The sequence below is a fragment of the Coregonus lavaretus genome, assembly GCF_964263955.1.
Source record: "Coregonus lavaretus genome assembly, chromosome: 26".
Taxonomy (NCBI): Eukaryota; Metazoa; Chordata; class Actinopteri; order Salmoniformes; family Salmonidae; genus Coregonus; species Coregonus lavaretus.
The window spans coordinates 30,179,740-30,204,763 of NC_140013.1; the positions used below are offsets into that span (position 1 = coordinate 30,179,740).

The following is a 25,024-nucleotide window of genomic DNA, read 5'->3' on the forward strand; positions in this document are numbered from 1 at the left end:
GTCATGTACAGTGCATTCAGAATGTATTCAGACCCCTTTACTTATTCCACATTTTGTTACGTTGCAGCCTTATTCTAAAATTGATTCAATTATTTTTCCCCCCTCATCAATCTACACACAATACCCCATAATGATTAAGCAAAAACAGGTTTTTATAAATATCACATTTACATAAGTATTCAGACCCTTTACTCAGTACTTTGTTGAAGCAGCTTTGGCAGAAATTACAGCCTTTAGTCTTCTTGGGTATGATGCTACAAGCTTGGCACACCTGTATTTGGGGAGTCCATTCTTCTCTGCAGATCCTCTCAAGCTCTGTCAGGTTGGATGGGGAGTGTTGCTGCACAGCTATTTTCAGGTCTCTCCAGAGATGTTAGATCAGGTTCAAGTCCGGGCTCTGGCTGGCCCACTCAAGGGCTTTTCAGAGACTTGTCCCGAAGCCACTCCTGCGTTGTCTTGGCTGTGTGCTTAGGGTTGTTGTCCTGTTGGAAGGTGAACCTTCGCCCCAGTCTGAGGTCCTGAGTGCTCTGGAGCGGGTTTTCATCAAGGGTCTCTCTGTACTTTGCTCCGTTCATCTTTCCCTCTCCAGACTAGTCTCCCAGGCCCTGCTACTGATAAACATCACCACAGCATGATGATGCCACCACCATGCTTCACCGTAGGGATGGTGCCATGTTTCCTCCAGACGTGACGCTTGACATTCAGGCCAAAGAGTTCAATCTCAGACCAGAGAATCTTGTTTCTCATGGTCTGAGAGTCTTTAGGTGCCTTTTGGCAAACTCCAAGCGGGCTGTCATGTGCCTTTTACTGAGGAGTGGCTTCTGTCTGGCCACTCTACCATAAAGGCCTGATTGGTGGAGTGCTGCAGAGATGGTTGTCCTTCTGGAAGGTTCTCCCATCTCCACAGAGGAACTCTGGAGTTCTGTCAGAGTGACCATTGGGTTCTTGGTCATCTCCCTGACCAAGACCCTTCTACCCCGATTGCTCAGTTTGGCCGGGCGGCCAGCTCTAGGAAGAGTCTTGGTGCTTCCAAACTTCTTCCATTTAAGAATGATGGAGACCACTGTGTTCTTGGGGACCTTCAATGCTGTAGACATTTTTTGGTACCTTCGTGAGATCTGTGCCTCCTGTCTCGGAGCTCTATGGACAATTCCTTCGACCTCATGGCTTGGTTCTTTCCCTGACATGCACTGTGAACTGTGGGACCTTATATAGACAGGTGTGTGCCTTTCCAAATCTTGTCCAATTAATTGAATTTACCACAGGTGGACTCCAATCAAGTTGTAGAAACATCTCAAGGATGATCAATGGAAATAGGATGCACCTGAGCTCAATTTCGAGTCTCATAGCAAAGGGTCTGAATACTTATGTAAGTAAGGTATTTCTGTTTTTCATCTTTAATACATTTGCAAACATTTCTAAAAACCTGTTTTCGCTTTGTCATAATGGGGTATTTTGTGTAGATTGATGAGGATTTTTATTTATTTAATGAATTTTAGAATAAGGCTGTAACGTAACAAAATGTGAAAAAAGGGAAGGGGTCTGAATACATTCCGAATGCACTGTATGTGAATACATTTGCAAAATATATTATTTGTATACAAGTTTGAAAGGTATAGCCATACAGCACAACTACACTCTGTAGATGGTGGTCAAATTGTTGGAAGAGAGAGAATACACATTTAGGCAGTAACAGTCGAACGTTCTTTAAAATCAAAACAAAAGCAAACCTCTCCCTTTTAACATTCTGGGTCATACGTACATAGGGTTAGCCGTCTCCAAAATCCTTCAAGACTTGGCTCTAGTCTCTGACAACGGATGGGTTTAGAAGGCTTTGAAGGCAGTCACCATGACTAGAAGGTTCAAGGCGACTAGAGAATACAGGATCTGTGTGTGGAGTCCGTGGCCTCTGCTCCGCGTGCTTCCTGTGTTGGGCTTCTTGGCGGTGGAGCGCGGGTGCCCCATTGTGCTTGTGCGTGTGGAGAGGCTGTGCGAGGGGGTGGAGGTGAACACAAACCAGTTCTGGTCCCTCGAGCTGTTGGCTGCACCCCTGTCTCCATGCGTCCCAGGCTCCAACAACGCAGACTTAGCCAAGTACCCAGAAGTGACGACTGCAGCCCTAACCGGTGGGAGGCCCCCACGGCCCAGCTCTCTGGCATCAGCCCCCAGTGGAGGCTCTGTGTAGGACGCAAAGTGCCACTCCCCTCCTGGAGTTGCCAAATGGGATTGCCCACATGTTGGCTTAGTGTAGCAGGGGCAGCCCAACACGGCAGCACGGGTGTGTTCAGCCCAGAGCAAGAGCTTTGTGATGTTTTCCTCCTCTTCACAAGCCCAAGGGTTATCCCCAAGCGTCAAGAACTCGAGCCCCTCCAACCGGTCAAACACCCCCTCCGGTACCCAGGAGAAGCGATTAGCATGCAGGTAGAACCTCCTCAGCCTGGGCAGCCGGTTCAAGGACCCCAGGAGGATCTGAACCAGGTAGTTGTGGGACAAATCCACCATCTCCAGATTATGAGGCATGTTGGTGGGCACAGTCCAGAACCGGTTGTGACTCAAGTTTAGGGCGTGTAGGCTGGGCAGGGTGTTGTTGATGAAGACCACCCTCTCCAGCTCGTTGGCTGACAGGTCCAGTACCTGCAGGTTCCAATGGTAGGCCGTGTCGTTCTTGTCCAGGGCTCGGAGCTGGTTGCCGGCGGCCCGGATGTCCCAGAGGGCCCTGGGCAGGCCGGAGGGGAAGCGACCCAGGAGGTTATAGGACAGGTCCAGGGTACGCAGGTGGGCGTAGTGGCTGAGCTGGCCGTCCAGACCACAAAGGCTGTTGGGAGAGAGGGAAATTCTCATTTTAGAAGTTCCATTTGTCACAACACTAAAGATGCGAAAATACAGAAAACATCTGCGGAAGAGGATAAATAAATTATGCCTGTGGAATTAGTTAGTTTAAATCAAACCACATACTGTGACCTAACATGAATTGGTAGACTTCCATCGATTTGAATATGCAGCAAAGGCTGTGAATGTAATTATTAGGATCTCCTCCCTGCTGATTCTGTCTGGCTATTAGTCATGGTTATTGCTCAATCTCAGAACCCAGACGTTTAGAGGTAGGACCCAACCTGATGAGGATGAGAAGGTAGAGGATGATGAAGAGGAAGATGAGGAAGAAGAAGTGTCTTCATACCTGTTGTGTGAGAGGTTGAGGAAGCGGATGTTGTGCTGCAGGCCTGGGGGCAGCTGTGAGAGGTGCCGTGAGGAGCAGTCCACCACACGGTGGCCCCGGCTGCAGGAGCACACGGAGGGGCAGATGGACAGGACCAGCCCCCCCAGCACCCCCGACAGGAGCAGCAGGAGGAGGCAGGCCAGCGGGGCGCGGGGGAGCATAATGAGGGCTCTGAGATGGGGAGAGAGATGGGGACACAGTGAGAGGAGACACTGGACTGTACCCAAGGACATAGATCTGCAACACTTCTTTGCTCCCACGATTTATATACTCACAAATGGAAGGGCACATTTTTGATACTGTATGGATCTTCGTCAAGACTATCACTCATTCACACACATCTGCAGAATAATAATAATACTGACAGTTAAATTAGCTACCGACCCAATTAGCATTTCAATATTGATTAGCAATAGCTCATATAAATCCAATCCTAGCTTTTCCAAGCTGCAATTACCAGGAGCTTAAAGGGATACTTCGGGATTTTGGCAATGAGGCCCTTTATCTACTTCCCTAGAGTTAGATGAACTAGTGGATACAATTTGTATTCCTCTGTCCAGTATGAAGGAAGTTAGAGGTACAGTAGTTTCGAGAGCCAATGCTATCTAACAATAGCGCAATGACTGGAAGCCTATGGGTATCTGCTAGTATTCCAACATAGATTGCTAGACAACGGCAGTTGGTGGAGTATTAGCTACAGTATCACCCTTATTCATAACCTGCCTAGTTTCCCCGCAATGGAATCTCTGTAGAATTGATTTAAGACCTTGTCTGGAGCTGCTGCTGTTTTGAGATGGCCTTTGATGCATAGCAACAGCCTCCCAGATGGGAGAGAGGCAGTATTAAACACCAGGAGACAGCAGTAAAACACTCCACACTGGTTCTGCATCCAGCCTGTAAGAAAGTCATGACTGGGAACCATCTATCATACAGTGAGGGAAAAAAGTATTTGATCGCCTGCTGATTTTGTACGTTTGCCCACTGACAAAGAAATGATCAGTCTATAATTTTAATGGTAGGTTTATTTGAACAGTGAGAGACAGAATAACAACAACAAAATCCAGAAAAATGCATGTCAAAAATTTTATAAATTGATTTGCATTGTAATCAGGGAAATAAGTATTTGACCCCCTCTCAATCAGAAAGATTTCTGGCTCCCAGGTGTCTTTTATACAGGTAACGAGCTGAGATTAGGAGCACACTCTTAAAGGGAGCTCTTTGACATCAACTCAACTCGCCGTGTATGGAGGAGGAGGAATGCTGCCTATGACCCCAAGAACACCATCCCCACTGTCAAACATGGAGGTGGAAACATTATGCTTTGGGGGTGTTTTTCTGCTAAGGGGACAGGACAACTTCACCACATCAAAGGGACGATGGACGGGGCCATGTACCGTCAAATCTTGGGTGAGAACCTCCTTCCCTCAGCCAGGGCATTGAAAATGGGTCGTGGATGGGTATTCCAGAATGACAATGACCCAAAACACACGGCCAAGGCAACAAAGGAGTGGCTCAAGAAGAAGCACATTAAGGTCCTGGAGTGGCCTAGCCAGTCTCCAGACTTTAATCCCATAGAAAATATGTGGAGGGAGCTGAAGGTTCGAGTTGCCAAACGTCAGCCTCGAAACCTTAATGACTTGGAGAAGATCTGCAAAGAGGAGTGGGACAAAATCCCTCCTGAGATGTGTGCAAACCTGGTGGCCAACTACAAGAAACGTCTGACCTCTGTGATTGCCAACAAGGGTTTTGCCACCAAGTACTAAGTCATGTTTTGCAGAGGGGTCAAATACTTATTTCCCTCATTAAAATGCAAATCAATGTATAACATTTTTGACATGCGTTTCTCTGGATTTTTTGTTGTTATTCTGTCTCTCACTGTTCAAATAAACCTACCATTAAAATTATAGACTGATCATGTCTTTGTCAGTGGGCATACGTACAAAATCAGCAGGGGATCAAATACTTTTTTCCCTCACTGTACTTCAAGCACATAATGGGACTATACAACTATCTGGGAAGATTGGACCTCACTAAACCCAGAGCCCTCTCCCCTCCCATCCCCTCTCCTCCCTATAGTTCCCATTCACGTCATTGACACCCCTCTGACATTATAAAATTGTAAGGCCAGGCCATATGCTAACAGTCCTGGTTGAGGGTCAGACTGATAGATCTAATACAGCGTTTCCCAAACTCGGTCCTCTGGACCCCAAGGTGTGCACATTTTGGTTTTTGCCCTAGCACTACACAGCTGATTCAAATAATCAACTAATCATCAAGCTTTGATTATTTGTATCAGCTGTGTAGTACTAGGTCAAAAACCAAAACGTTGAGGTCCCCAGGACCGAGTTTAGGAAACGTTGATCTAATAACTGTGTTGCGGTTTACAAGGGCCCCAGTCATTCTGTGTGCCGGCAAGCTTGAAGCCTTGCCAGCGGGTAGGAGCTCGGAAATACTGCAGTGAGAGACGGCTGAATTCATTTAGAGTAGCACACACACTCTCGATCCCACACGCGCGCGCGCACACACGGTTGTGTCCTGTCCTCTCTGCACCCCGGTCTTCTGGCACAAATGACAAGGTATCTGTGTGTGTAGTTGTATTTAAGAGTTTGCCAAACGCATCAGTGTCGCAGGTTAATAGCATTACATAGTAAGCTGATCTCTCTAGAAACTTCCTCAGGTTATGGCATACTGTAAGTTAGTCTTAGGTTGCACTTAACATTACAACTCGTACCCAATATCAAAAAACGTTTTGAAATTACATAAGAATAAAATAAATATTGGAGACCATGCGTGCACCTATCCCCCTTTGTCAATTAATTGTCTTAAGTTGTGTGGCACAATTGTGTCAATCGGTGTATAAGTGCTTTCAAAATACCATCTAGTCATTTTCTCCAAGGACATGATCGGAATTTGCTCCATAAATAGCTGTAATATCTAATGGAGATTTCAGCACCGTTGGAGAGATTTAATGAGTAGCCATAGACAAATCACACTGCTGCAGTCCACTGAGCTAATGTGGTACAGAATCAAATACATCACCGCTCTGTGAAGCACTGTGTGTCCAATCATGTGCACGTGTTAGCATGTACACCCGTCTCGTACCGTTTTTCTCTCCATGCCATTAGTCACTCACCTGATCCTCTCCATCGCCTCACTCCGTCATCTCTAGTCGCTCTTTTCTTCCTCTCTCCTTCCCTCGGCCAGCCCTCTCCCTCGATCCCCCTCTTTTTTACCGAGCAGCAGAGTGGAGAGAGTGATTGTCAAGTCAAATCTGGGGGGGTGTTAAGTTGTCCTTATTATTCATGCACCATTTAGTTTTTTGCTCATTCCGTTTTTGCGCTGGCTTTCTTTTGGGGTCTTTTTCCTTTCTTTCACACTCTTCTTCACTCGCACTTTATTTTTTCTCCCTTGCTTTTGTTCCTTCTCTGGTGAAGGTGGACCTCTCCCCCCTCTCTCTCTCTCCCCTCTCTCGCTCTCTTTCTCTCCCCCCTCTCTCTCTCTCTCCCCCCTCTCTCGCTCTCTCTCTCTCTCTAGTGCTGTGTTGGCGCTGGCCAGTGGTGGGCAGGCTCTCTCGCTCTGTCTCATAACCCTCTCCTGGGTTGTGGCGTCCTCCTGGCATGCCAGAGCAGGGTGCCCCTGATAGCGCCAGTCAGCCTCCACCGCTCCTCTGCAGGCTCCTGATGCACTCAGGGAAAGAGCATTCTGAAAGAGAGAGAGGGAGAGAGAGGAGGAGCGAGGGAGGGAGGAATGGGGGATTGCAGCATAGTGCCGGCCCTCTCTGCTGATGATGGGGGGGGGGGGGGGGGGCTGTGCTGTGCTGACTCCGATCTTTTTATAATCAGGATCCCGCGCGCTTGATAAAAGCAATTCTCTCTCCATTATCCCTTCCCCTCTCTCTCTTTTTCATACACATACAGTATACTGAACAAAAATATAAACTCAACATGCAACAATTTAAAAGATTTTACTGAGTTAGTTCATATAAGGAAATCATTAGGGCCTAATCTATGGATTTCACATGACTGGGAATACAGAGATGCATCTGTTGGTCACAGATAGCTTTAAAAAAAAGTTGGGCCGTGGATCAGAAAATCAGTCAGTATCTGGTGTGACCACCATTTGTCTCATGCAGTGCGACACATCTCCTTCGCATGGAGTTGATCAGACTGTTGATTGTGGCCTGTGGAATGTTGTCCCACTCCTCTTCAATGGCTGTGCGAAGTTGCTGGAACTGGAACACGCTGTCGTACATGTCGATCCAGAGCATCCCAAACATGCTCAATGGGTGACATGACTGGTGAGTATGCAGGCTATGGAGGAACGGGGATTTTTTCAGCTTCCAGGAATTGTGTACAGATCCTTGCGAAATGGGGCTGTGCATTATCATGAGGTAATGGCGGCGGATGAATGTCACGACAATGGGCCTCAGGATCTCGTCACAGTATCTCTTTGCATTCAAATTGACATCAATAAAATGCAATTGTGTTCGTTGTCCATATCTTATGCCTGCCCATACCATAATCCCATGTCCACCATGGGGCACTCTGTTCACAACGTTGACCTCAATGTTAACATCAGCCACCCGCTCGCCCACACGACGCTATACACGTACGTGGTCTGCGGTTGTGAGGCCGGTTGGACATACTGCCAATTCTCTCAAACGTTGTCGGATGCGGCTTATGTTAGAGAAATTAACATATAATTCTCTGGCAACAGCTCTGGTGGACATTCCTGCAGTCAGCATGCCAATTGCACACTCCCTCAAAACTTGAGACATCTGTGGCATTGTTTTGTGTGACAAAACTGCTAATTTTAGAGTGGTCTTTTACTGTCCCCATCACAAGGTGCACCTGTGTAATGATCATGCTGTTTAATCAGCTTCTTGATATGTCACACCTGTCAGGTGGATGGATTATTTCTCAAAGGAGAAATGTTCACAGACAAGGATGTAAACAAATTTGTGCACAAAATTTGAGAGAAATAAGCTTTTTGTGCGTATGGAACATTTCTGGGATCTTTTATTTCAGCTCATGAAACATTTGACCAGCACTTTACATGTTGCATTTATATTTTTGTTCAGTGTACATACAAACACGATAACTCATTCTAACGTGGGCTGTTCACTGAACATTAGTGCCTCTTGCGTTCAACTTTCACATATCCTCAGAGTTACGGTATGTTCCATTTCCCCTTCACACACGCATGCACGCACACACACACACACACAGCATTTTGTCCTCGTATGCTCACAGTGATAAAAAAAAAACATTCATTCACTGTGTGTACACACACACACACCTTCACACACACAATTCACCTGAATTGGCTGCTGCTATCTGGCGGGGTGACATTGTTCTGGCTGAACGCGTATGGGATGCATAACACACACTGCCCTGACAGCAGCGCCATCTCACATCACATCTGGCACCTGCAACGACTGGCTGCCTCCACCGCCCTCAACAGCAAATTAGCACTGTTTTTGTATTAACTGTACAGTTTTTATCTCACCATCCTCCTGGTCTTCCTCCATTTCGGCTGCCTGCAGGAAGCACCCTGGCAGTCTGTAATAAGAACAGCTTGTTGCAAATGTGCTGAGCCATCAATAGGTGTTCTGTGACTAGCGCCTCTGTTTTACGGCCAACGTCGCTGCGCCCATATTAATAAAATCCTAGTTTTTAGTGGGTCTGTATTGCTGTAATTCAATGACATTACATTTTGATTGAGGGGTGGGTGTGGGGGGGGGGGGGTGATTGTAATGATGTTTTGAAAACAGCACCTCATGAATTAATCTCTGTGCCTACATGCCCCTACCCTGTTTGGTTCTGGAGGACTTGTGTGAAAGTAGTTATGTGGTCCTGTCTACCTCTCTATCTCCCTCCTGTCCTCTCCTCTCTTTCTCCTCTCACCCTCCTCTCCTCTCTTTCTCCTCTCACCCTCCTCTCCTCGCACTCTCACCCTCCTCTCCTCTCTTTCTCCTCTCACCCTCCTCTCCTCTCTTTCTCCTCTCACCCTCCTCTCCTCTCTTTGCACTCTCACCCTCCTCTCCTCTCTTTGCACTCTCACCCTCCTCTCCTCTCTTTGCACTCTCACCCTCCTCTCCTCTCTTTCTCCTCTCACCCTCCTCTCCTCTCTTTGCACTCTCACCCTCCTCTCCTCTCTTTCTCCTCTCACCCTCCTCTCTTTCTCCTCTCACCCTCCTCTCCTCTCTTTGCACTCTCACCCTCCTCTCTTTCTCCTCTCACCCTCCTCTCCTCGCACTCTCACCCTCCTCTCCTCTCTTTCTCCTCTCACCCTCCTCTCCTCTCTTTCTCCTCTCACCCTCCTCTCCTCTCTTTCTCCTCTCACCCTCCTCTCCTCTCTTTCTCCTCTCACCCTCCTCTCCTCTCTTTCTCCTCTCACCCTCCTCTCCTCTCTTTGCACTCTCACCCTCCTCTCCTCTCTTTCTCCTCTCACCCTCCTCTCCTCTCTTTGCACTCTCACCCTCCTCTCCTCTCTTTCTCCTCTCACCCTCCTCTCTTTCTCCTCTCACCCTCCTCTCCTCTCTTTGCACTCTCACCCTCCTCTCTTTCTCCTCTCACCCTCCTCTCCTCTCTTTTCACTCTCACCCTCCTCTCCTCTTTCTCCTCTCACCCTCCTCTCCTCTCTTTGCACTCTCTCCCTCTCCTCTTTCTCTCTCTGAAAAGGAGTCATAATTTGGCAGAGTTTGGCAGATTGTTTCTGGCCAATGAAACAGTCCTTCTGTCATAGGTTTGGGGCTTCTCTCATGGAAATACACACACTAAGCATAACATCATGCTTATTGTGCTAGCATTCAGAACTTTGCACCACAGAACTGCTCTGTTCTGCAACTAGCCGTAAGCAAGCAGTGAATATTTAATTCTGCACTTCAGCCAAAGCAGGCTGCCCTGCTACTGCTGGCAACATCATTCAGCGACTAGCCAGCATGAATTGCTGGCAGCAATCACCATTCACAATTCTCCAGAAAAAAAGTGTCAGCAAATGAAACCCAGTAAGAAAGACCCTCCATAGTGCAGTGCCTGATGCTAGCACGGCAACACAAGACCAATCAAAAGTGTGAAACTCTGCATGGCAACACCAATCAGCTGTGTTAGTTCCGGGTGTTCAACCAATAAGCTGTGAGAGTCTGTGATGCCAAACTAATGTGTGCTATTCACCTCAGATCATTAGATTTAAAAAATGGGATCTCTGAAAATTACTGTAATATCTGATTGCTATAATTCTGTAATGTTGAAAGATTTGTTAATAAGTTGAAGCATCCAGAGAATTGCTACACAAAAGGAAAAAGGGGTTTTCACAAAAGGTTTCCCACCTTGCAACCTACTTGAGTGTGAAAACCAACTGTAGTCACAGCACATGCAATTGTTTTAGAATGTTAAGGACAGATAAAAGTAAGATTTATAGTCATATTAAAAGTAATACTCTTACAATAGCTTGTCAAAATAGTAGAAAGAATAGACCTGTGTTGAGGTGAACAAGGCATGGATTCTGTTTTTGTTGCAAACTGAACAGACTGGTGGTGGGGAAGGTTTACCCCAGACAGGACTGATATGACCGAGTTGGTGGTTTGAAAACTACGTCAGACCTGGAACTGCAGATGTGAAAAGAGTACGAGTGAAAGAGGACTGAAAATAGTCTGTCTTGCCCAGGTTTAGCTACTTCTCATACTGCTTCCTCTCTCTCCCTCTCGATTTTCTTTCATATCTGCTGCAGTATCGACACGGGGAGTTCTGCAATCATTTTTCAATAGAAACATTTCCCTTTTAGTACTCAGCTGGAGAATGTGTCTGGAAGAAGCTGTAAATTAGAGTAGTGGGGAGGGTGGCGAGAGGGAAGGGAAGGCGGACAGGGTTTTGGATTTATGATGGCTGCATCTTTCAGGCAACGTTCTTTATAGAGAGGGATAAAGCAGGTGCCGTGGTTGCCATCTGGGCGGCAGGGGCGGGTGGAGTGGGGGACAGTGGCTTGTGGTGTAGGCGGATGATGCTCTCTCCTCAATCAACACCCAGCAGAGTGAAATATAGCCTGCCATTAACCAATGAGCCTGTAGTCTGCCTAACTGTATGAGGCTAATGTAGTACACAAATTCAAACCAGTATTTACCATCAGTGGATTTATTGCATAAATACATGATTGATGAACAATGAGCATTTCACAACTCTCATTTGTTGACAGGTAAGAATATGTGTAGATGGAAATAATTGTGTGTGTGGGCATGGTTATTGCTTTCCATCTCCCATCTTATTGTTTCTGTGGTTTCTCTTCAGATGAGACGTTGAGGTGCTATTTGTGGGTCTGACATTTCCCTCTTTCTGTCTCTGTGGCCTGTCTGCTCTCTCTGCTGTTAGTGTACTGCTGCACAGCTATGAAATACACTGGGAGCGACTGCAACACTGCAGTAACGCACTCACTAACGGTGTCGGGCCAGCCCCACTGAGAGACTAACTCCCTGCTCACTCTTTCTCTCATTTTCACATTCATTCTATCCCTTTCTATCTATCGTTCCTCAGTTTAATTATATAATTCACCCTCACATTTCATTTCCTTTTAGAACTTCCTCTCTCACCATTTTGCCCAATGAATGTCTCAGCCTGGGTAGATTTTTGCAGTGGCTGGATTTATGCTCTGAAAATTATCATTTGCCGTGCATGCACACACACACTATTACATTACTTCAGCAATGCATCCTTCTCTGAATTATCTCACCACTGGGTATGATGCTGATGTTTAGGCCCTTATATCACTATATGTTTTCCTCCAAAAAGTACACTAATGAAAAAGCAATTATTGTAGCATGAAATAAATATCACTGCTACAGATTAGTCAGGCTGAATTAATAAGGATCTGAACAGTATCTACATCTTGAATGAAAACATTTGGGAAAGCTTTCTCAGTGTACATTTGGTTATCTTCATCCCTTTGTAATACCATAGAAAGACCATAGGGATCATGTGTTAAAAAGCAAATTATTGTGGCCAATGCCAAAGTTACCCCGTTAAATAGGGAGATGGATTGGCTTGGTTTTGACAATCAAACTATGGCTATAGGCCTAGTTGAAGATCAATTTCATGAAATGTTTAATCAGATAGAGGAAGCGGAACACTGATAAGCATCAGTTTGAGTTTAGTTTTTTGGCGTGAGTGGTTTCCTTTGTTCGATGGAGGGGGAGGAGAGGGGGTTTCCTGTGTGTTGCTATCTGTCACTGCTTGGAGACGGGTAAAGGCGGGTCAGAGGGGTGGGGGGGGAAGATCTGTGCTCTCTGGTGAAGGGGGGCTGGCCTGGTCTGAGGGGGGACCCAGGTAAACATCCAACAATGGTGGAGGAACAGCTTCTGGGATATCTGGTGGCATACGAGAGGGAGAGCGAGGTCCATTGGGAGCATTGTCTGGCCCCAGATCAACAACCTGCAAGGAGGCAGGAGGCTGATGGTCATGGGTGTGTGCTGTGGCAGTGGTCTCTGAAGCCGTCGGTGGAGAAGGAGATGAGGAGTTGTCCGGAGGTTGCACCTCCTCAGTCTGGGTCTTTTCGTTGTGCACCGCAGCAGTCCCGTTGCTCGGTTGAACATCATCTGAAACAGTCTCTCTTCCGAATGTACTTCCTGCCGGAATCTCACCCATCCGGAATTCCTCGTCAGTCTCCTGGAGCAGAGACAGCCTCTTGGAGAGCCGCTGAGACAGGAAGCCAGAGAAGGAGATCCGATTGGAGCCCCTCAGGTGGACGTCACTGCTTTCGTCATTATCCAGTCGAGACTGGACTCCACCGTCCAGAAACGGAGAGGGGCCGGCCCAGGCTGTATTCTGCAGCTGCATCCTTTGTTGTTTGCGCTTCCTCACGAAGATGACCCCGAAACCCACCAGCATCAGAACCAGCATCACACCAGTCAGTACAGCCACCATTGTGCCATGGTTCCCCGTCGTTTTGCTCTTGTCTTCGTTTGCAGTTTTTGTCGGAGGAGGCAGTCCTGCCGTGGTGGTGGCAGCGGTGACTTGTTTTGTAGTGGGGACCATTGGTGTGGATTGGCCCTTGGTGCTGGTAACGGCAATACTAGCAGTAACAGAGGCTGCTGTGGTGGCAAGGGTCTTGGCGGGCTGAGTCGACGTCCATGGAGTGGAGATGTGGGTTGAAGATTTGGTCATGGCTGAAGAGGGAGGTAGGGTGGCGGGTGAAGTGGCAGCACTAGGCAGCTCAGATGGGCCTGTTGGACCTATTTCAGTGGGGCGTGAAGGGGTTGATCTCCTGCTTGTGACTGGAGCCTGGGAGGGGGTACTGGGCAGTTGAGCCTCCCCACCTGTGTTCAAAGTAAATTCAGCTCTGGTCGGTGTCACTCTAAATCCAACACCAGTTGGCGTGGGTCGGATCCTCTCTGTGGAGTTGTTGGACTGCGACATCGGAGGATTGGACGGACCAGGCCCTGTTTGGATCACTGTTGGTTGATTTGGTGTCGGTGAGGTTGTTTGAGTGGACAACTCAGAAGGTCCAGGTCTAGGTGATGCTGTTGAACTTACTTCGTCCTTGCTGAAGGGTGTATCTCGCCTGAACAGAGGCTGATTCCCCATAGTGGGCAAAGTTTCCTCGGCTCCATCTGCTGTGATCTCCACTGTGGAGTTGTTTTTATATCTGGTGGATTGGCGGTCCTGAGGTGACTGGGAGTTCCTCTTTGTGCTTGTACTCAAAGGGTGGATTGAAGGCCGATACGAGCCGAGAATATATCTGGTGGACACCTGGTCTGGAGTCTGTGGTTCACTCTTCACTGTGAGCTTCAACTCAACTGAAGGTGCTACAGTGCTATGGTGTCCTTCATCAGGTGCGTTGTTGAGGTGCTCTTGTGCCATTTCTAAGGGTGAAACTTTGTCTGAAGTTGCAGTAACCTCACTTCCCCTGAAGTCAGTGGAGTGGTGGTTAGGCTGAAGTGTCACTGTGCTATTCAGTCCCAGTGGCAGCATCCACAGAAACCACACAATAACAAGACGCTTTCCCTCCATTTCCTGTTTTCTGTTTTCCTCTGAAATCTGCTGTGTCCTGATGACTGACTGATGAAAAGAAGAAAAGCAACTGTGTCATTACTGTATCTCTAAACACGCTGTATCAAGGGGAAACAAGGAACATTTCAGCATAAAGAGCAACGCGGTGAAATGTGACCGCTACTTTTGGCATTTCCTTCCTCAAACTACAATTCAAAGTAGGCATAGAATATTTTTTCTGGGGAATCTAACTATATTTTCTGTTTTTGTCCCATTTCTTTGTAAGAATTAAGGCCCTATATGTTTCACATTAGGATGTATTTTGTCCAATGAGTATTGATTGGCTAACATTAATGATAATGTGTATTACAACTCCTACAAACAACTATTTTGAAAGTACAGTACCAGTCACAAGTTTGGATCCACCTATTCATTCCAGGGTTTTTCTTTATTTTGACTATGTTCCACATTGTAGAATAATAGTGAAGACATCAAAACTATGAAATAATACATATGGAATCATGTATTAACCAAAACATTTTTTAACAAATCAAAATATATTTTATATTTGAGATTCTTCAAATAGCCACCCTTTGTCTTGATGACAGCTTTGCACACACTTGGCATTCTCTCAACCAGCTTCATGAGGTAGTCAATTAACAGGTGTAAAAGTTAATTTGTGGGATTTCTTTCCTTCTTAATGCGTTTGAGACAATCAGTTGTGTTGTGACAAGGTAGGGGGGGTATACAGAAGATAGCCCTATTTGGTAAAAGACCAAGTCCATATTATGGCAAAAAACAGCTCAAATAAGCAAAGAGAAACAACAGTCCATCATTACTTTAAGACATGAAGGTCAATCAATACGGATATTTCAAGAACTTTAAACTTTTCTTCAAGTGCAGTCACAAAAACCATCAAGCGCTATGATGGAAATGGCTCTCATGAGGACTGCCACAGGAATGGAAGACCCAGAGTTACCTCTGCTGCAGAGGATAAGTTCATTAGAGTTACCAGCCTCAGAAATTGCAGCCCAAATAAATGCTTCACAGAGTTCAAGTCACAGACTGATCTCAACATCAACTGTCCAGAGGAGACTGTGTGAATCAGGCCTTCATGGTCGAATTGCTGCAAAGAAACCACTACTAAAGGACACCAATAAGAAGAAGAAGAGACCTGCTTGGGCCAAGAAACACGAGCAATGGACATTAGACCGGTGGAAATTTGTCGTTTGGTCTGGAGTCCAAATTTGAGATTTATGGTTCCAACCGCCGTGCCTTTGTGCGACACGGTGTGGGGTGAACGGATGATCTCCACATGTGTAGTTCCCAATGTAAAGCATGGAGGAGGAGGTGTTATGGTGTGGGGGTGCTTGGCTGTCTGTGATTTATTTAGAATTCAAGGCACACTTAACCAGCATGGCTACCACAGCATTCTGCAGCGATACATCATCCCATCTGGTTTGGGCTTAATGGGACTATCATTTGTTTTCCAACAGGACAATGACCCAACACACCTCCAGGCTGTGTAAGGGCTATTTTAACAAGAAGGAGAGTAATGGAGTGCTGCATCAGATGACCTGGCCTCCACAATCCCCCGACCTCAACCCAATTGAGATGGTTTGGGATGAGTCGGACGGCAGACTGAAGGAAAAGCAGCCAACAATTGCTCAGCATACAGTGAGGGAAAAAAGTATTTGATCCCCTGCAGATTTTGTACGTTTGCCCACTGACAAAGAAATTATCAGTCTATAATTTTAATGTTAGGTTTATTTGAACAGTGAGAGACAGAATAACAACAAAAAAATCAAGAAAAACGCATGTCAAAAATGTTATAAATTGATTTGCATTTGAATGAGGGAAATAAGTATTTGACCCCCTTTCAATCAGAAAGATTTCTGGCTCCCAGGTGTCTTTTATACAGGTAACGAGCTGAGATTAGGAGCACACTCTTAAAGGGAGTGCTCCTAATCTCAGCTTGTTACCTGTATAAAAGACACCTGTCCACAGAAGCAATCAATCAATCAGATTCCAAACTCTCCACCATGGCCAAGACCAAAGAGCTCTCCAAGGATGTCAGGGACAAGATTGTAGACCTACACAAGGCTGGAATGGGATACAAGACCATCACCATGCAGCTTGGTGAGAAGGTGACAACAGTTGGTGCGATTATTCGCAAATGGAAGAAACACAAAATAACTGTCAATCTCCCTTGGCCTAGGGCTCCATGCAAGATCTGACCTCGTGGAGTTGCAATGATCATAAGAACGGTGAGGAATCAGCCCAGAACTACACGGGAGGATCTTGTCAATGATCTCAAGGCAGCTGGAACCATAGTCACCAAGAAAACAATTGGTAACACACTACGCCGTGAAGGACTGAAATCCTGCAGCGCCGGCAAGGTCCCCCTGCTCAAGAAAGCACATATACAGGCCCGTCTGAAGTTTGCCAATGAACATCTGAATGATTCAGAGGAGAACTGGGTGAAAGTGTTGTGGTCAGATGAGACCAAAATGGAGCTCTTTGGCATCAACTCAACTTGCCGTGTTTGGAGGAGGAGGAATGCTGGTTATGACCCCAAGAACACCATCCCCACCATCCCCGTCAAACATGGAGGTGGAAACATTATGCTTTGGGGGTGTTTTTCTGCTAAGGGGACAGGACAACTTCACCCCATCAAAGGGACGATGGACGGGGCCATGTACCGTCAAATCTTGGGTGAGAACCTCCTTCCCTCAGCCAGGGCATTGAAAATGGGTCGTGGATGGGTATTCCAGCATGACAATGACCCAAAACACACGGCCAAGGCCAAAGGAGTGGCTCAAGAAGAAGCACATTAAGGTCCTGGAGTGGCCTAGCCAGTCTCCAGACCTTAATCCCATAGAGAATCTGTGGAGGGAGCTGAAGGTTTGAGTTGCCAAACGTCAGCCTCGAAACCTTAATGACTTGGAGAAGATCTGCAAAGAGGAGTGGGACAAACTCCCTCCTGAGATGTGTGCAAACCTGGTGGCCAACTACAAGAAACGTCTGACCTCTGTGATTGCCAACAAGGGTTTTGCCACCAAGTACTAAGTCATGTTTTGCAGAGGGGTCAAATACTTATTTCCCTCATTAAAATGCAAATCAATTTATAACATTTTTGACTGGTGTTTTTCTGGATTTTGTTGTTGTTATTCTGTCTCTCACTGTTCAAATAAACCTACCATTAAAATTATAGACTGATCATGTCTTTGTCAGTGGGCAAACGTACGAAATCAGCAGGGGATCAAATACTTTTTTCCCTCACTGTATGTGGGAACTCCTTCAAGACTGTTGGAAAAGCATTCCAGGTGAAGCTGATTGAGAGAATGCCAAGAGTGTGCAAAGCTGTCATCAAGGCAAAGGGTGGCTATTGGAAGAATCTCAAATATAAAATATATTTTGATTTGTTTAAAACACTTTTTTGGTTACTACATGATTCCATATGTGTTATTTCGGAGTTTTGATATCTTCACTATTATTCTAAAATATAAAAATAAAGAAAAACCCTTGAATGAGTAGGTGTGTCCAAACTTTTGACTGGTACTGTATGTATTTCAAAGGTTTTTGTTTTAAACTGCTTGCACATTCTCTGGCATATCACTCATCCCTTAATAACCCATTTATCACCCACCCTAAAGTCTGTTGTACTCACCAGAGCCTACACAGGATTTAACCCTAGAATCCTGGCCTTAACCTTCTCCAAGTTCACAAACAGCAGAATCCCTGTATGAGTTGGTGTGTCTCAGCTGGAAGAGGTCCCCATAGTTTGGTGTACATGAAGCTCAGAAAGCAGCCGCTGTAGAAGGCTGCTTATACAGAACTGGTATTATACAGAACCTTCTATTGCCTCACTTGACAGGAAGCGAAAGCTGTGAAATGTAGGTCTGATGACAAATGACACCCTGTTCTTTTTAACACAGCAAATCAAATCAAATCAAATTTGATTGGTCACATGCGCCGAATACAACAGGTGCAGACATTACAGTGAAATGCTTACTTACAGCCATTAACCAACAGTGCATTTATTTGTAACAAAAAATAAAAAATAAAGTTAAAATAAAACAACAAAAAAAGTGTTGAGAGAAAAAAGAGCAGAAGTAAAATAAAGTGACAGTAGGGAGGCTATATATACATGGGGGTACCGTTGCAGAGTCAATGTGCGGGGGCACCGGCTAGTTGAGGTAATTGAGGTAATATGTACATGTGGGTAGAGTTAAAGTGATTATGCATAAATAATTAACAGAGTAGCAGCAGCGTAAAAAGGATGGGGTGGGGGGGCAGTGCAAATAGTCCGGGTAGCCATGATTATCTGTTCAGGAGTCTTATGGCTTGGGGTAGAAGCTGTTGAGAAGTCTTTTGGACCTAGACTTGGCACTCCGGTACCGCTTGCCGTGCGGTAGCAGAGAGAACAGTCTATGACTAGGGTGGCTGGAGTCTTTGACAATTTTGAGGGCCTTCCTCTGTCCACTGTGGATGTTTCAATGCAAAGATGTACACATTTAATTTTAATATGAATTCTGTGATAGTTGAGTCTTTGTCATATAGTTTGTTTCAGACGTTACTGAATGTTGTGGCCTGGTAATGTTTCTGTTGAATACATAGCTACCTATCACTCCTGCAGAGAAGGTGTGAAAGTAGTTGGCCACCTTGTTGCCTTGCTGCTGAAGCATGTTACATGGGAAGTGTTTCAGTTGTCGCTACCATTCATTCAGTACAATTATACAGTCATGTGTTTGTTTGGTGTCTTTGTGCTTTTGGTTTAAAACTGTCAATAAAATAAAAAAACACAGCATGTGTCTCAGCGGTCCAAATGAAAGGTTCAGGACGTAGTGTCAGAGACAAGCGGTGGTTCTTTCAATGTTTATTTTGAGTTGAATTGTTGAACATGTCTTTCTGTGTAGATTGTGGTTGCCGCTTCAGCTTTGCTCCACTTTCTTTCACACGCCAACAATATCAAGCCCAAATTCTTCTTATCATGTGTATGCTCAGGTTTATATACTGAGTGTACAAAACATTAAGGACACCTGCTCTTTCCATCACATACAGTGCCTTCAGAAAGTAATTATACCCCTTGACATATTCCACATTTTGTTGTTACAGCCTGAATTCAAAAATGATTAAATATATTTTTTTCTCACCCATCTACAGTCGTGGTCAAAAGTTTTGAGAATTACACAAATATTAATTTTCACAAAGTCTGCTGCCTCAGTTTTTATGATGTCAATTTGCAAATATTCCAGAATGTTATGAAGAGTGATCAGATTAATTGCAATTAATTGCAAAGTCCCTCTTTGCCATGAAAATGAACTTAATCCCCAAAAAACATTTCCACTGCATTTCAGCCCTGCCACAAAAGGACCAGCTGGCATCATGTCAGTGATTCTCTCGTTAACACAGGTGAGAGTGTTGACGAGGACAAGGCTGGAGATCACTCTGTCATGCTGATTGAGTTAGAATAACAGACTGGAAGCTTTAAAAGGAGGGTGGTGCTTGAAATCATTGTTCTTCCTCTGTTAACCATGGTTACCTGCAAGGAAACACGTGCCGTCATCATTGCTTTGCACAAAAAGGGCTTCACAGGCAAGGATATTGCTGCTAGTAAGATTCCACCTAAAATCAACCATTTATCGGATCATCAAGAACTTCAAGGAGAGAGGTTCAATTGTTGTGAAGAAGGCTTCAGGGCGCCCAAGAAAGTCCAGCAAGCGCCAGGACCGTCTCCTAAAGTTGATTTAGCTGCGGGATCGGGCCACCACCAGTGCAGAGCTTGCTCAGGAATGGCAGCAGGCAGGTGTGAGTGCATCGCACAGTGAGGCGAAGACTTTTGGAGGATGGCCTGGTGTCAAGAAGGGCAGCGAGGAAGCCACTTCTCTCCAGGAAAAACATCAGGGACAGACTGATATTGTGCAAAAGGTACAGGCATTGGACTGCTGAGGACTGGGGTAAAGTCATTTTCTCTGATGAATCCCCTTTCCGATTGTTTGGGGCATCCGGAAAAAAGCTTGTCCGGAGAAGACAAGGTGAGCGCTACCATCAGTCCTGTGTCATGCCAACAGTAAAGCATCCTGAGACCATTCGTGTGTGAGGTTGCTTCTCAGCCAAAGGAGTGGGCTCGCTCACAAGTTTGCCTAAGAACACAGCCATGAATAAAGAATGGTACCAACACATCCTCCGAGAGCAACTTCTCCCAACCATCCAAGAACAGTTTGGTGACGAACAATGCCTTTTCCAGCATGATGGAGCACCTTGCCATAAGGCAAAAGTGATAACTAAGTGGCTCAGGGAACAAAACATCGAAAGTTTGGGTCCATGGCCAGGAAACTCCCCAGACCTTAATCCCATTGAGAACTTGTGGTCAATCCTCAAGAGGCGGGTGGACAAACAAACAACCCACAAATTCTGACAAACTCCAAGCATTGATTATGCAAGAATGGGCTGCCATCAGTCAGGATGTGGCCCAGAAGTGAATTGACAGCATGCCAGGGCGGATTGCAGAGGTCTTGAAAAAGAAGGGTCAACATTGCAAATATTGACTCTTTGCATAAACTTAATGTAACTAGGTGAATCCAGGTGAAACCTATGATCCCTTATTGCAATGTATGACTTTACCCTTTGTTCTTCATCAGGTCCTTGTTCGTCAATACAGTTTGTGTCAACATCAATCATCTTCAGTCAACCTAATCTAGGGCACAGATCTTGTTAATATATTAATTAAACAATTGTTTTTTTTAACTGCCCAAGGGGCTATTTTCCTGATAGAAGTCCAAGTACGACATCCACTTCTCTAATTGACTATATTTAAACACTTGGTCCTATAATAATATAACCTATTAAACTTGTGCCAGGAGAATTGTTTACAGTAATGGAATCATTTCACAGCATCTATTTCACTGCTATCGTTGTACTCATGCAACCCCCTGTATTCATTGCGGTCCACCGTTTCTGAAGCTGTTGTCTAAACACTATTGTGTTCTTACTCCATCGATTCAAAACAAGAATCCCATTCATTCACACATGTTCACAAAACAGCCATTTATTTGGGTTAAACAAATGAAATGTTTACAGAAAAGAGAAAAGAAGTTAGACTTAGTAGAGAGGAGTGGAAACAAAAGAGTTAGGAGTTCTGTGACTGCTTGACTGACACGTGAAGGTTGAGGGGGAGACTTATTCATGTAACAAGGAGGCTTGGCAGGCCCAATGCCATCTCTGTGCCCAGCCAAGGATGGCAACAAGATGTTAAAAGTCTACCCTTGGTATAGTATTTGTGCATGGAATCACTTCAGATGAGGGAAAGGAAGTTCACATCGAGTTGGTGTAAAGTAATAATGTTTACTGAACTCACATCTGAAGAGCAAGCATGTTGGCATATGTGAGTGCTTTTATTTTTTTCAACAGGTACAGTGCCGGACAGGTAGACAGGACAGTTAGACAGGACAACATATAATAACAATTTTGACATTTAATGTCTTAGGGAGAAGTGGCCACATTCAATTATATATGGGAGAAAATGTTTGAGTGCTTGTTTGCTGCGAAGGAATCTTTTAGCCAACAGTGTCAATAGAGACGGCTTCCATTCTATTACATATTCTCTGATTCAGATGGGTTAAATGCGGAAGACACATTTCAGTTGAATGCATTCAGTTGTACAACTGACCAGGTATCCCCCTTTCCCACTTATATTGTAGTTGTGAGTGTACAACCAGTCCAAAACCAGATATCTCAATTTAACGCATGTATATTATCTTCAACAAAATATACTTTCTACATATGCTTAATACCCTTTGTTACACTTAGTTAATCAAATATTATCAGTACTACTGCCATTATGTGAAGATGGCATAGTGTACTGCTAATATGATTGAATTGGGCAGTTAAGAGCGTTGAGACAGTAACCGAAAGTTCACTGTTTTGAATTCCCGAGCCGACTAGGTGAAAAATATGTCCGTGTGCCCTTGAGCAAGGCACTTTACCCTAATTGCTCCGGTAAGTCACTCTGGATAAGAGCGTCTGCTAAATGACTCAAATGTAAATGTTAAATGTAAATTACCCACTCGTACAAAGATCCTGAACCTTTGTAGTAAGGGTAATTAACTTGGGCAGTTGGCAGTAGTGTGCTGTTCATAGCACATTATTTCAAATTAATGTCTTGCTGCCCCCAACAGCCTATCACCAATTCAAATGTTCTCTATAGAAATAGAAATCAACTTGAGACAAAATCATTCCAAATTACATCAGATTAATGCAGTTTACAAAGCAAATATGTAAAAGCTCCTAAAATGAATTACGTATAGCTGGAGTACTTAGAAAAAAGAACAAATACTCTTGGTCTTGACTTGTTGAGGCACAAGACTGGAGCTGATCTGGCCTGTTGATATCTGTGCCTAAGTGAAGTTCAGCATCTAGCCAGGCCATGGCTCTCTGAGGCTGGAGCGGGAGTGCATGCATTGCTTTCCTCACACCACTAGGGGCATGTTCTCTAGATCCTGGGGGATTTCCAGACACAAATCCCTGAAGCTGGAACTCTGCATCTGCATGGCCATTTCGCCATTAGTTTCCAAATCCCCCGTTTGGCTCCTGACCCCTTCTTTTGCCTGCTCCTCCTCCCTTTCCTCCCTCTCTTCTTCCCCCTGCTCTTCATCCTCCTCTCCATCCACCTGGACCTCCTCCAACATGACGCTGGCATCGCAGGGCCCCACGATGCCCCACTCGGAGTGCTCAGTGCCACAGTCACCTGCGCCGCTCATCAGGTCCACATTACTGCGGGCGGGGCGAGGGGCACGGGCCTGGCGCCTAAGACAGCACACCTGGCAGGCCAGGACCACAGTAGAGACCAGCAGACACAGGATCAGGCCCCCGGCGCAGGCCACTACTATGAAGCCCAACTGGGGCTCAATGAGGCAGCCCGGGGTGGCCTCTGTGGGGGAGCTGGAGGTGTCTGGCTGTGGGGAGGTGTCAGGGAGGGTTGTGCTGTTGTTTTCCTCTGGGGTAATGGAGTTTAGGTCAGATGGTTCTGTGGCCATAGTGGTCTGAGGCTGAGAACTGCTGGTGTGTGAAGCTTGTCCAATCAGAAGGAAGAAGAGAAGATGGAGAGAGATTCTGGAGCCTTCCATGTTTCAGGTTCTCTGAAATGGTAGGATAGGAAGAGAATAGCTTTTGTTGTTCATGCCAGCAAACAGTCTGTGTTGTGACATTTTGTTAATGTTTGAATATAGTTCTAGAAATTGTGTGAGTTACACATGCTTGGGGTGCGCAGAGTTATTGCAGGGTCTCGTTTTTTTGTTGTTGTTGACCCCACCCAATGTTTTTATAAATATCCTAGCAACATTTTGAATTACATACCTACAGTAGAAAAGAGGAGAATATCTTATTTTTAATGATGTCAACTTTATTTCTCAACTCCTAATATTGAGCAAATTACACTCATTGGAGCTTATTACACTCACTGGAGTGTCTGTCTGACATAGGCTTGGAAAAGCACCCGCGAGTACCAGTCGCGGCAAGTGCCCCTGGCTGCAGGTAGGCTTTCTTGACTTGGACATTTTTGCCAACACATGGCTAACCTTTGTTTAACCAGATAAGCAGCTGCTATTAGCAAAAATGTGTTTGGGGTTACCTTTCTAGCAATAGGCTATGTTGGAGTTGACACTTCCACTTCCAATTATAATGTGGGGAGGTCACAATAATGAAAAACTGTCTACCAAATCTATTCACAATTTTTGTTTAAATGTGTATTTATTCTCCCTGCCATTATCATTCAACTGATAAGACAAGATGTGATTAATAAAAAATATTGCTAACTAGCCCAGATAAGTCTTCCACGCACTGTCACAGTACAATTTACTCACAATTAATTAATTAATCAGTCAATGTGTTAATGAAGTAGACCAATACACTTGCCTTACCATAAATAATAACTTGTAGCAAGTTAGTTTTATGCAATACCTTTCAGGAATGTATTACGTACAATAAATGACAGAATAAGCTAGATGTCTTTGGTAAAATTTTTTACAAATTATCGTTTTGTCATTTTCATTGCAATGTCTACTTAAAATAAACTGAATCTTAGCACAAAACCACATTATTTGGTTATTACTTTTTTTTGTACAATGTATGTTGGAGATTGTGTGGGCATCACTTACCTGGGAAAGGGCACAGCCGTAGAGTGTGTGTGTGTGTGTGTGTGTGTGTGAGAGAGAGAGGCAAGGTGAACTGGACTAGGAAGGTGTCAGTATAAGGAGCAGGCGGGCGTGTGTGTGTCTCAGTCAGAGGAGGCACCTGCTGCGACCCAAAGCCTCTTGAGATGCACACACTTCCTATCCCCCCTCTGGTCTTTTTCTGACTTAGTTATTTCTGGGCTCCTTGAACCTCCACCGCTGTAGCACACAGATGTCTGTCACATGCTGCAAGAGAAAGAGACAGAGAAGGGTGTATGTAAATTAGTATAGGCCTACAATTCAGTCGAAGACTGCCAGCTACCAGTAAATGTTACTAATAATATACTGCTAGTGATTAACTATTTTTAGGCCTGAGAAGCAGATTTTTTATGTATTTTTTTAACCGTTATTTTGACACGGTCATGCCGAGACCAAGGTCTCTATTTCAGAAGAGCCCTGTAACAAAAAAACATTGTGTATGAAATGCTTTCAGAATGGGATAAATTTATATTTTTATCTGTATGAATCCACCGTGAGACTGTTCTATCTAAACCAAAGAGACCAGAAAATACCAGTCTTTTTGGATTTATTTAACCGGTAAAGGTCTTTCTTTTTAGAGGTTGAACTGGCTGGCTGAGAAGTGCACCTTCTACCTA

The 25,024-nt window shown here is 45.1% G+C and overlaps 2 protein-coding genes and 1 pseudogene across 3 annotated transcripts in view; 1 reads left to right on the top strand and 2 right to left on the bottom strand.

The window, feature by feature from the left end:
- The window catches only part of LOC311101895 (neurofibromin-like), a 178,213-nt pseudogene that overhangs the window by 120,530 nt on the left and 32,659 nt on the right, over positions 1-25,024 (top strand). The gene's annotated exons all lie outside the window — the stretch shown is intronic.
- LOC311101455 (oligodendrocyte-myelin glycoprotein-like) lies at positions 1,825-6,364 on the bottom strand (the record flags this gene model as incomplete). The annotated part of the gene is made up of 3 exons (XM_084142614.1): positions 1,825-2,815; positions 3,179-3,388; positions 6,351-6,364. 3 exons carry the CDS (start codon positions 6,362-6,364, stop codon positions 1,825-1,827), a joined length of 1,215 nt encoding a protein of 404 aa, XP_083998740.1.
- LOC311101362 (uncharacterized protein) lies at positions 11,337-18,016 on the bottom strand. Its single transcript, XM_084142497.1, has 2 exons — positions 17,867-18,016; positions 11,337-14,265 (listed from the first exon to the last, which is right to left on the bottom strand). Exon 2 carries the CDS (start codon positions 14,215-14,217, stop codon positions 12,463-12,465), a length of 1,755 nt encoding a protein of 584 aa, XP_083998623.1. The 5' UTR covers positions 14,218-14,265; positions 17,867-18,016; the 3' UTR covers positions 11,337-12,462.

What these genes read in the sequence shown, in the direction of transcription:
- LOC311101362 (XM_084142497.1), bottom strand. Translation starts at nt 14,217, where the DNA reads ATGGAGGGAAAGCGTCTTGTTATTGTGTGGTTTCTGTGGATGCTGCCA.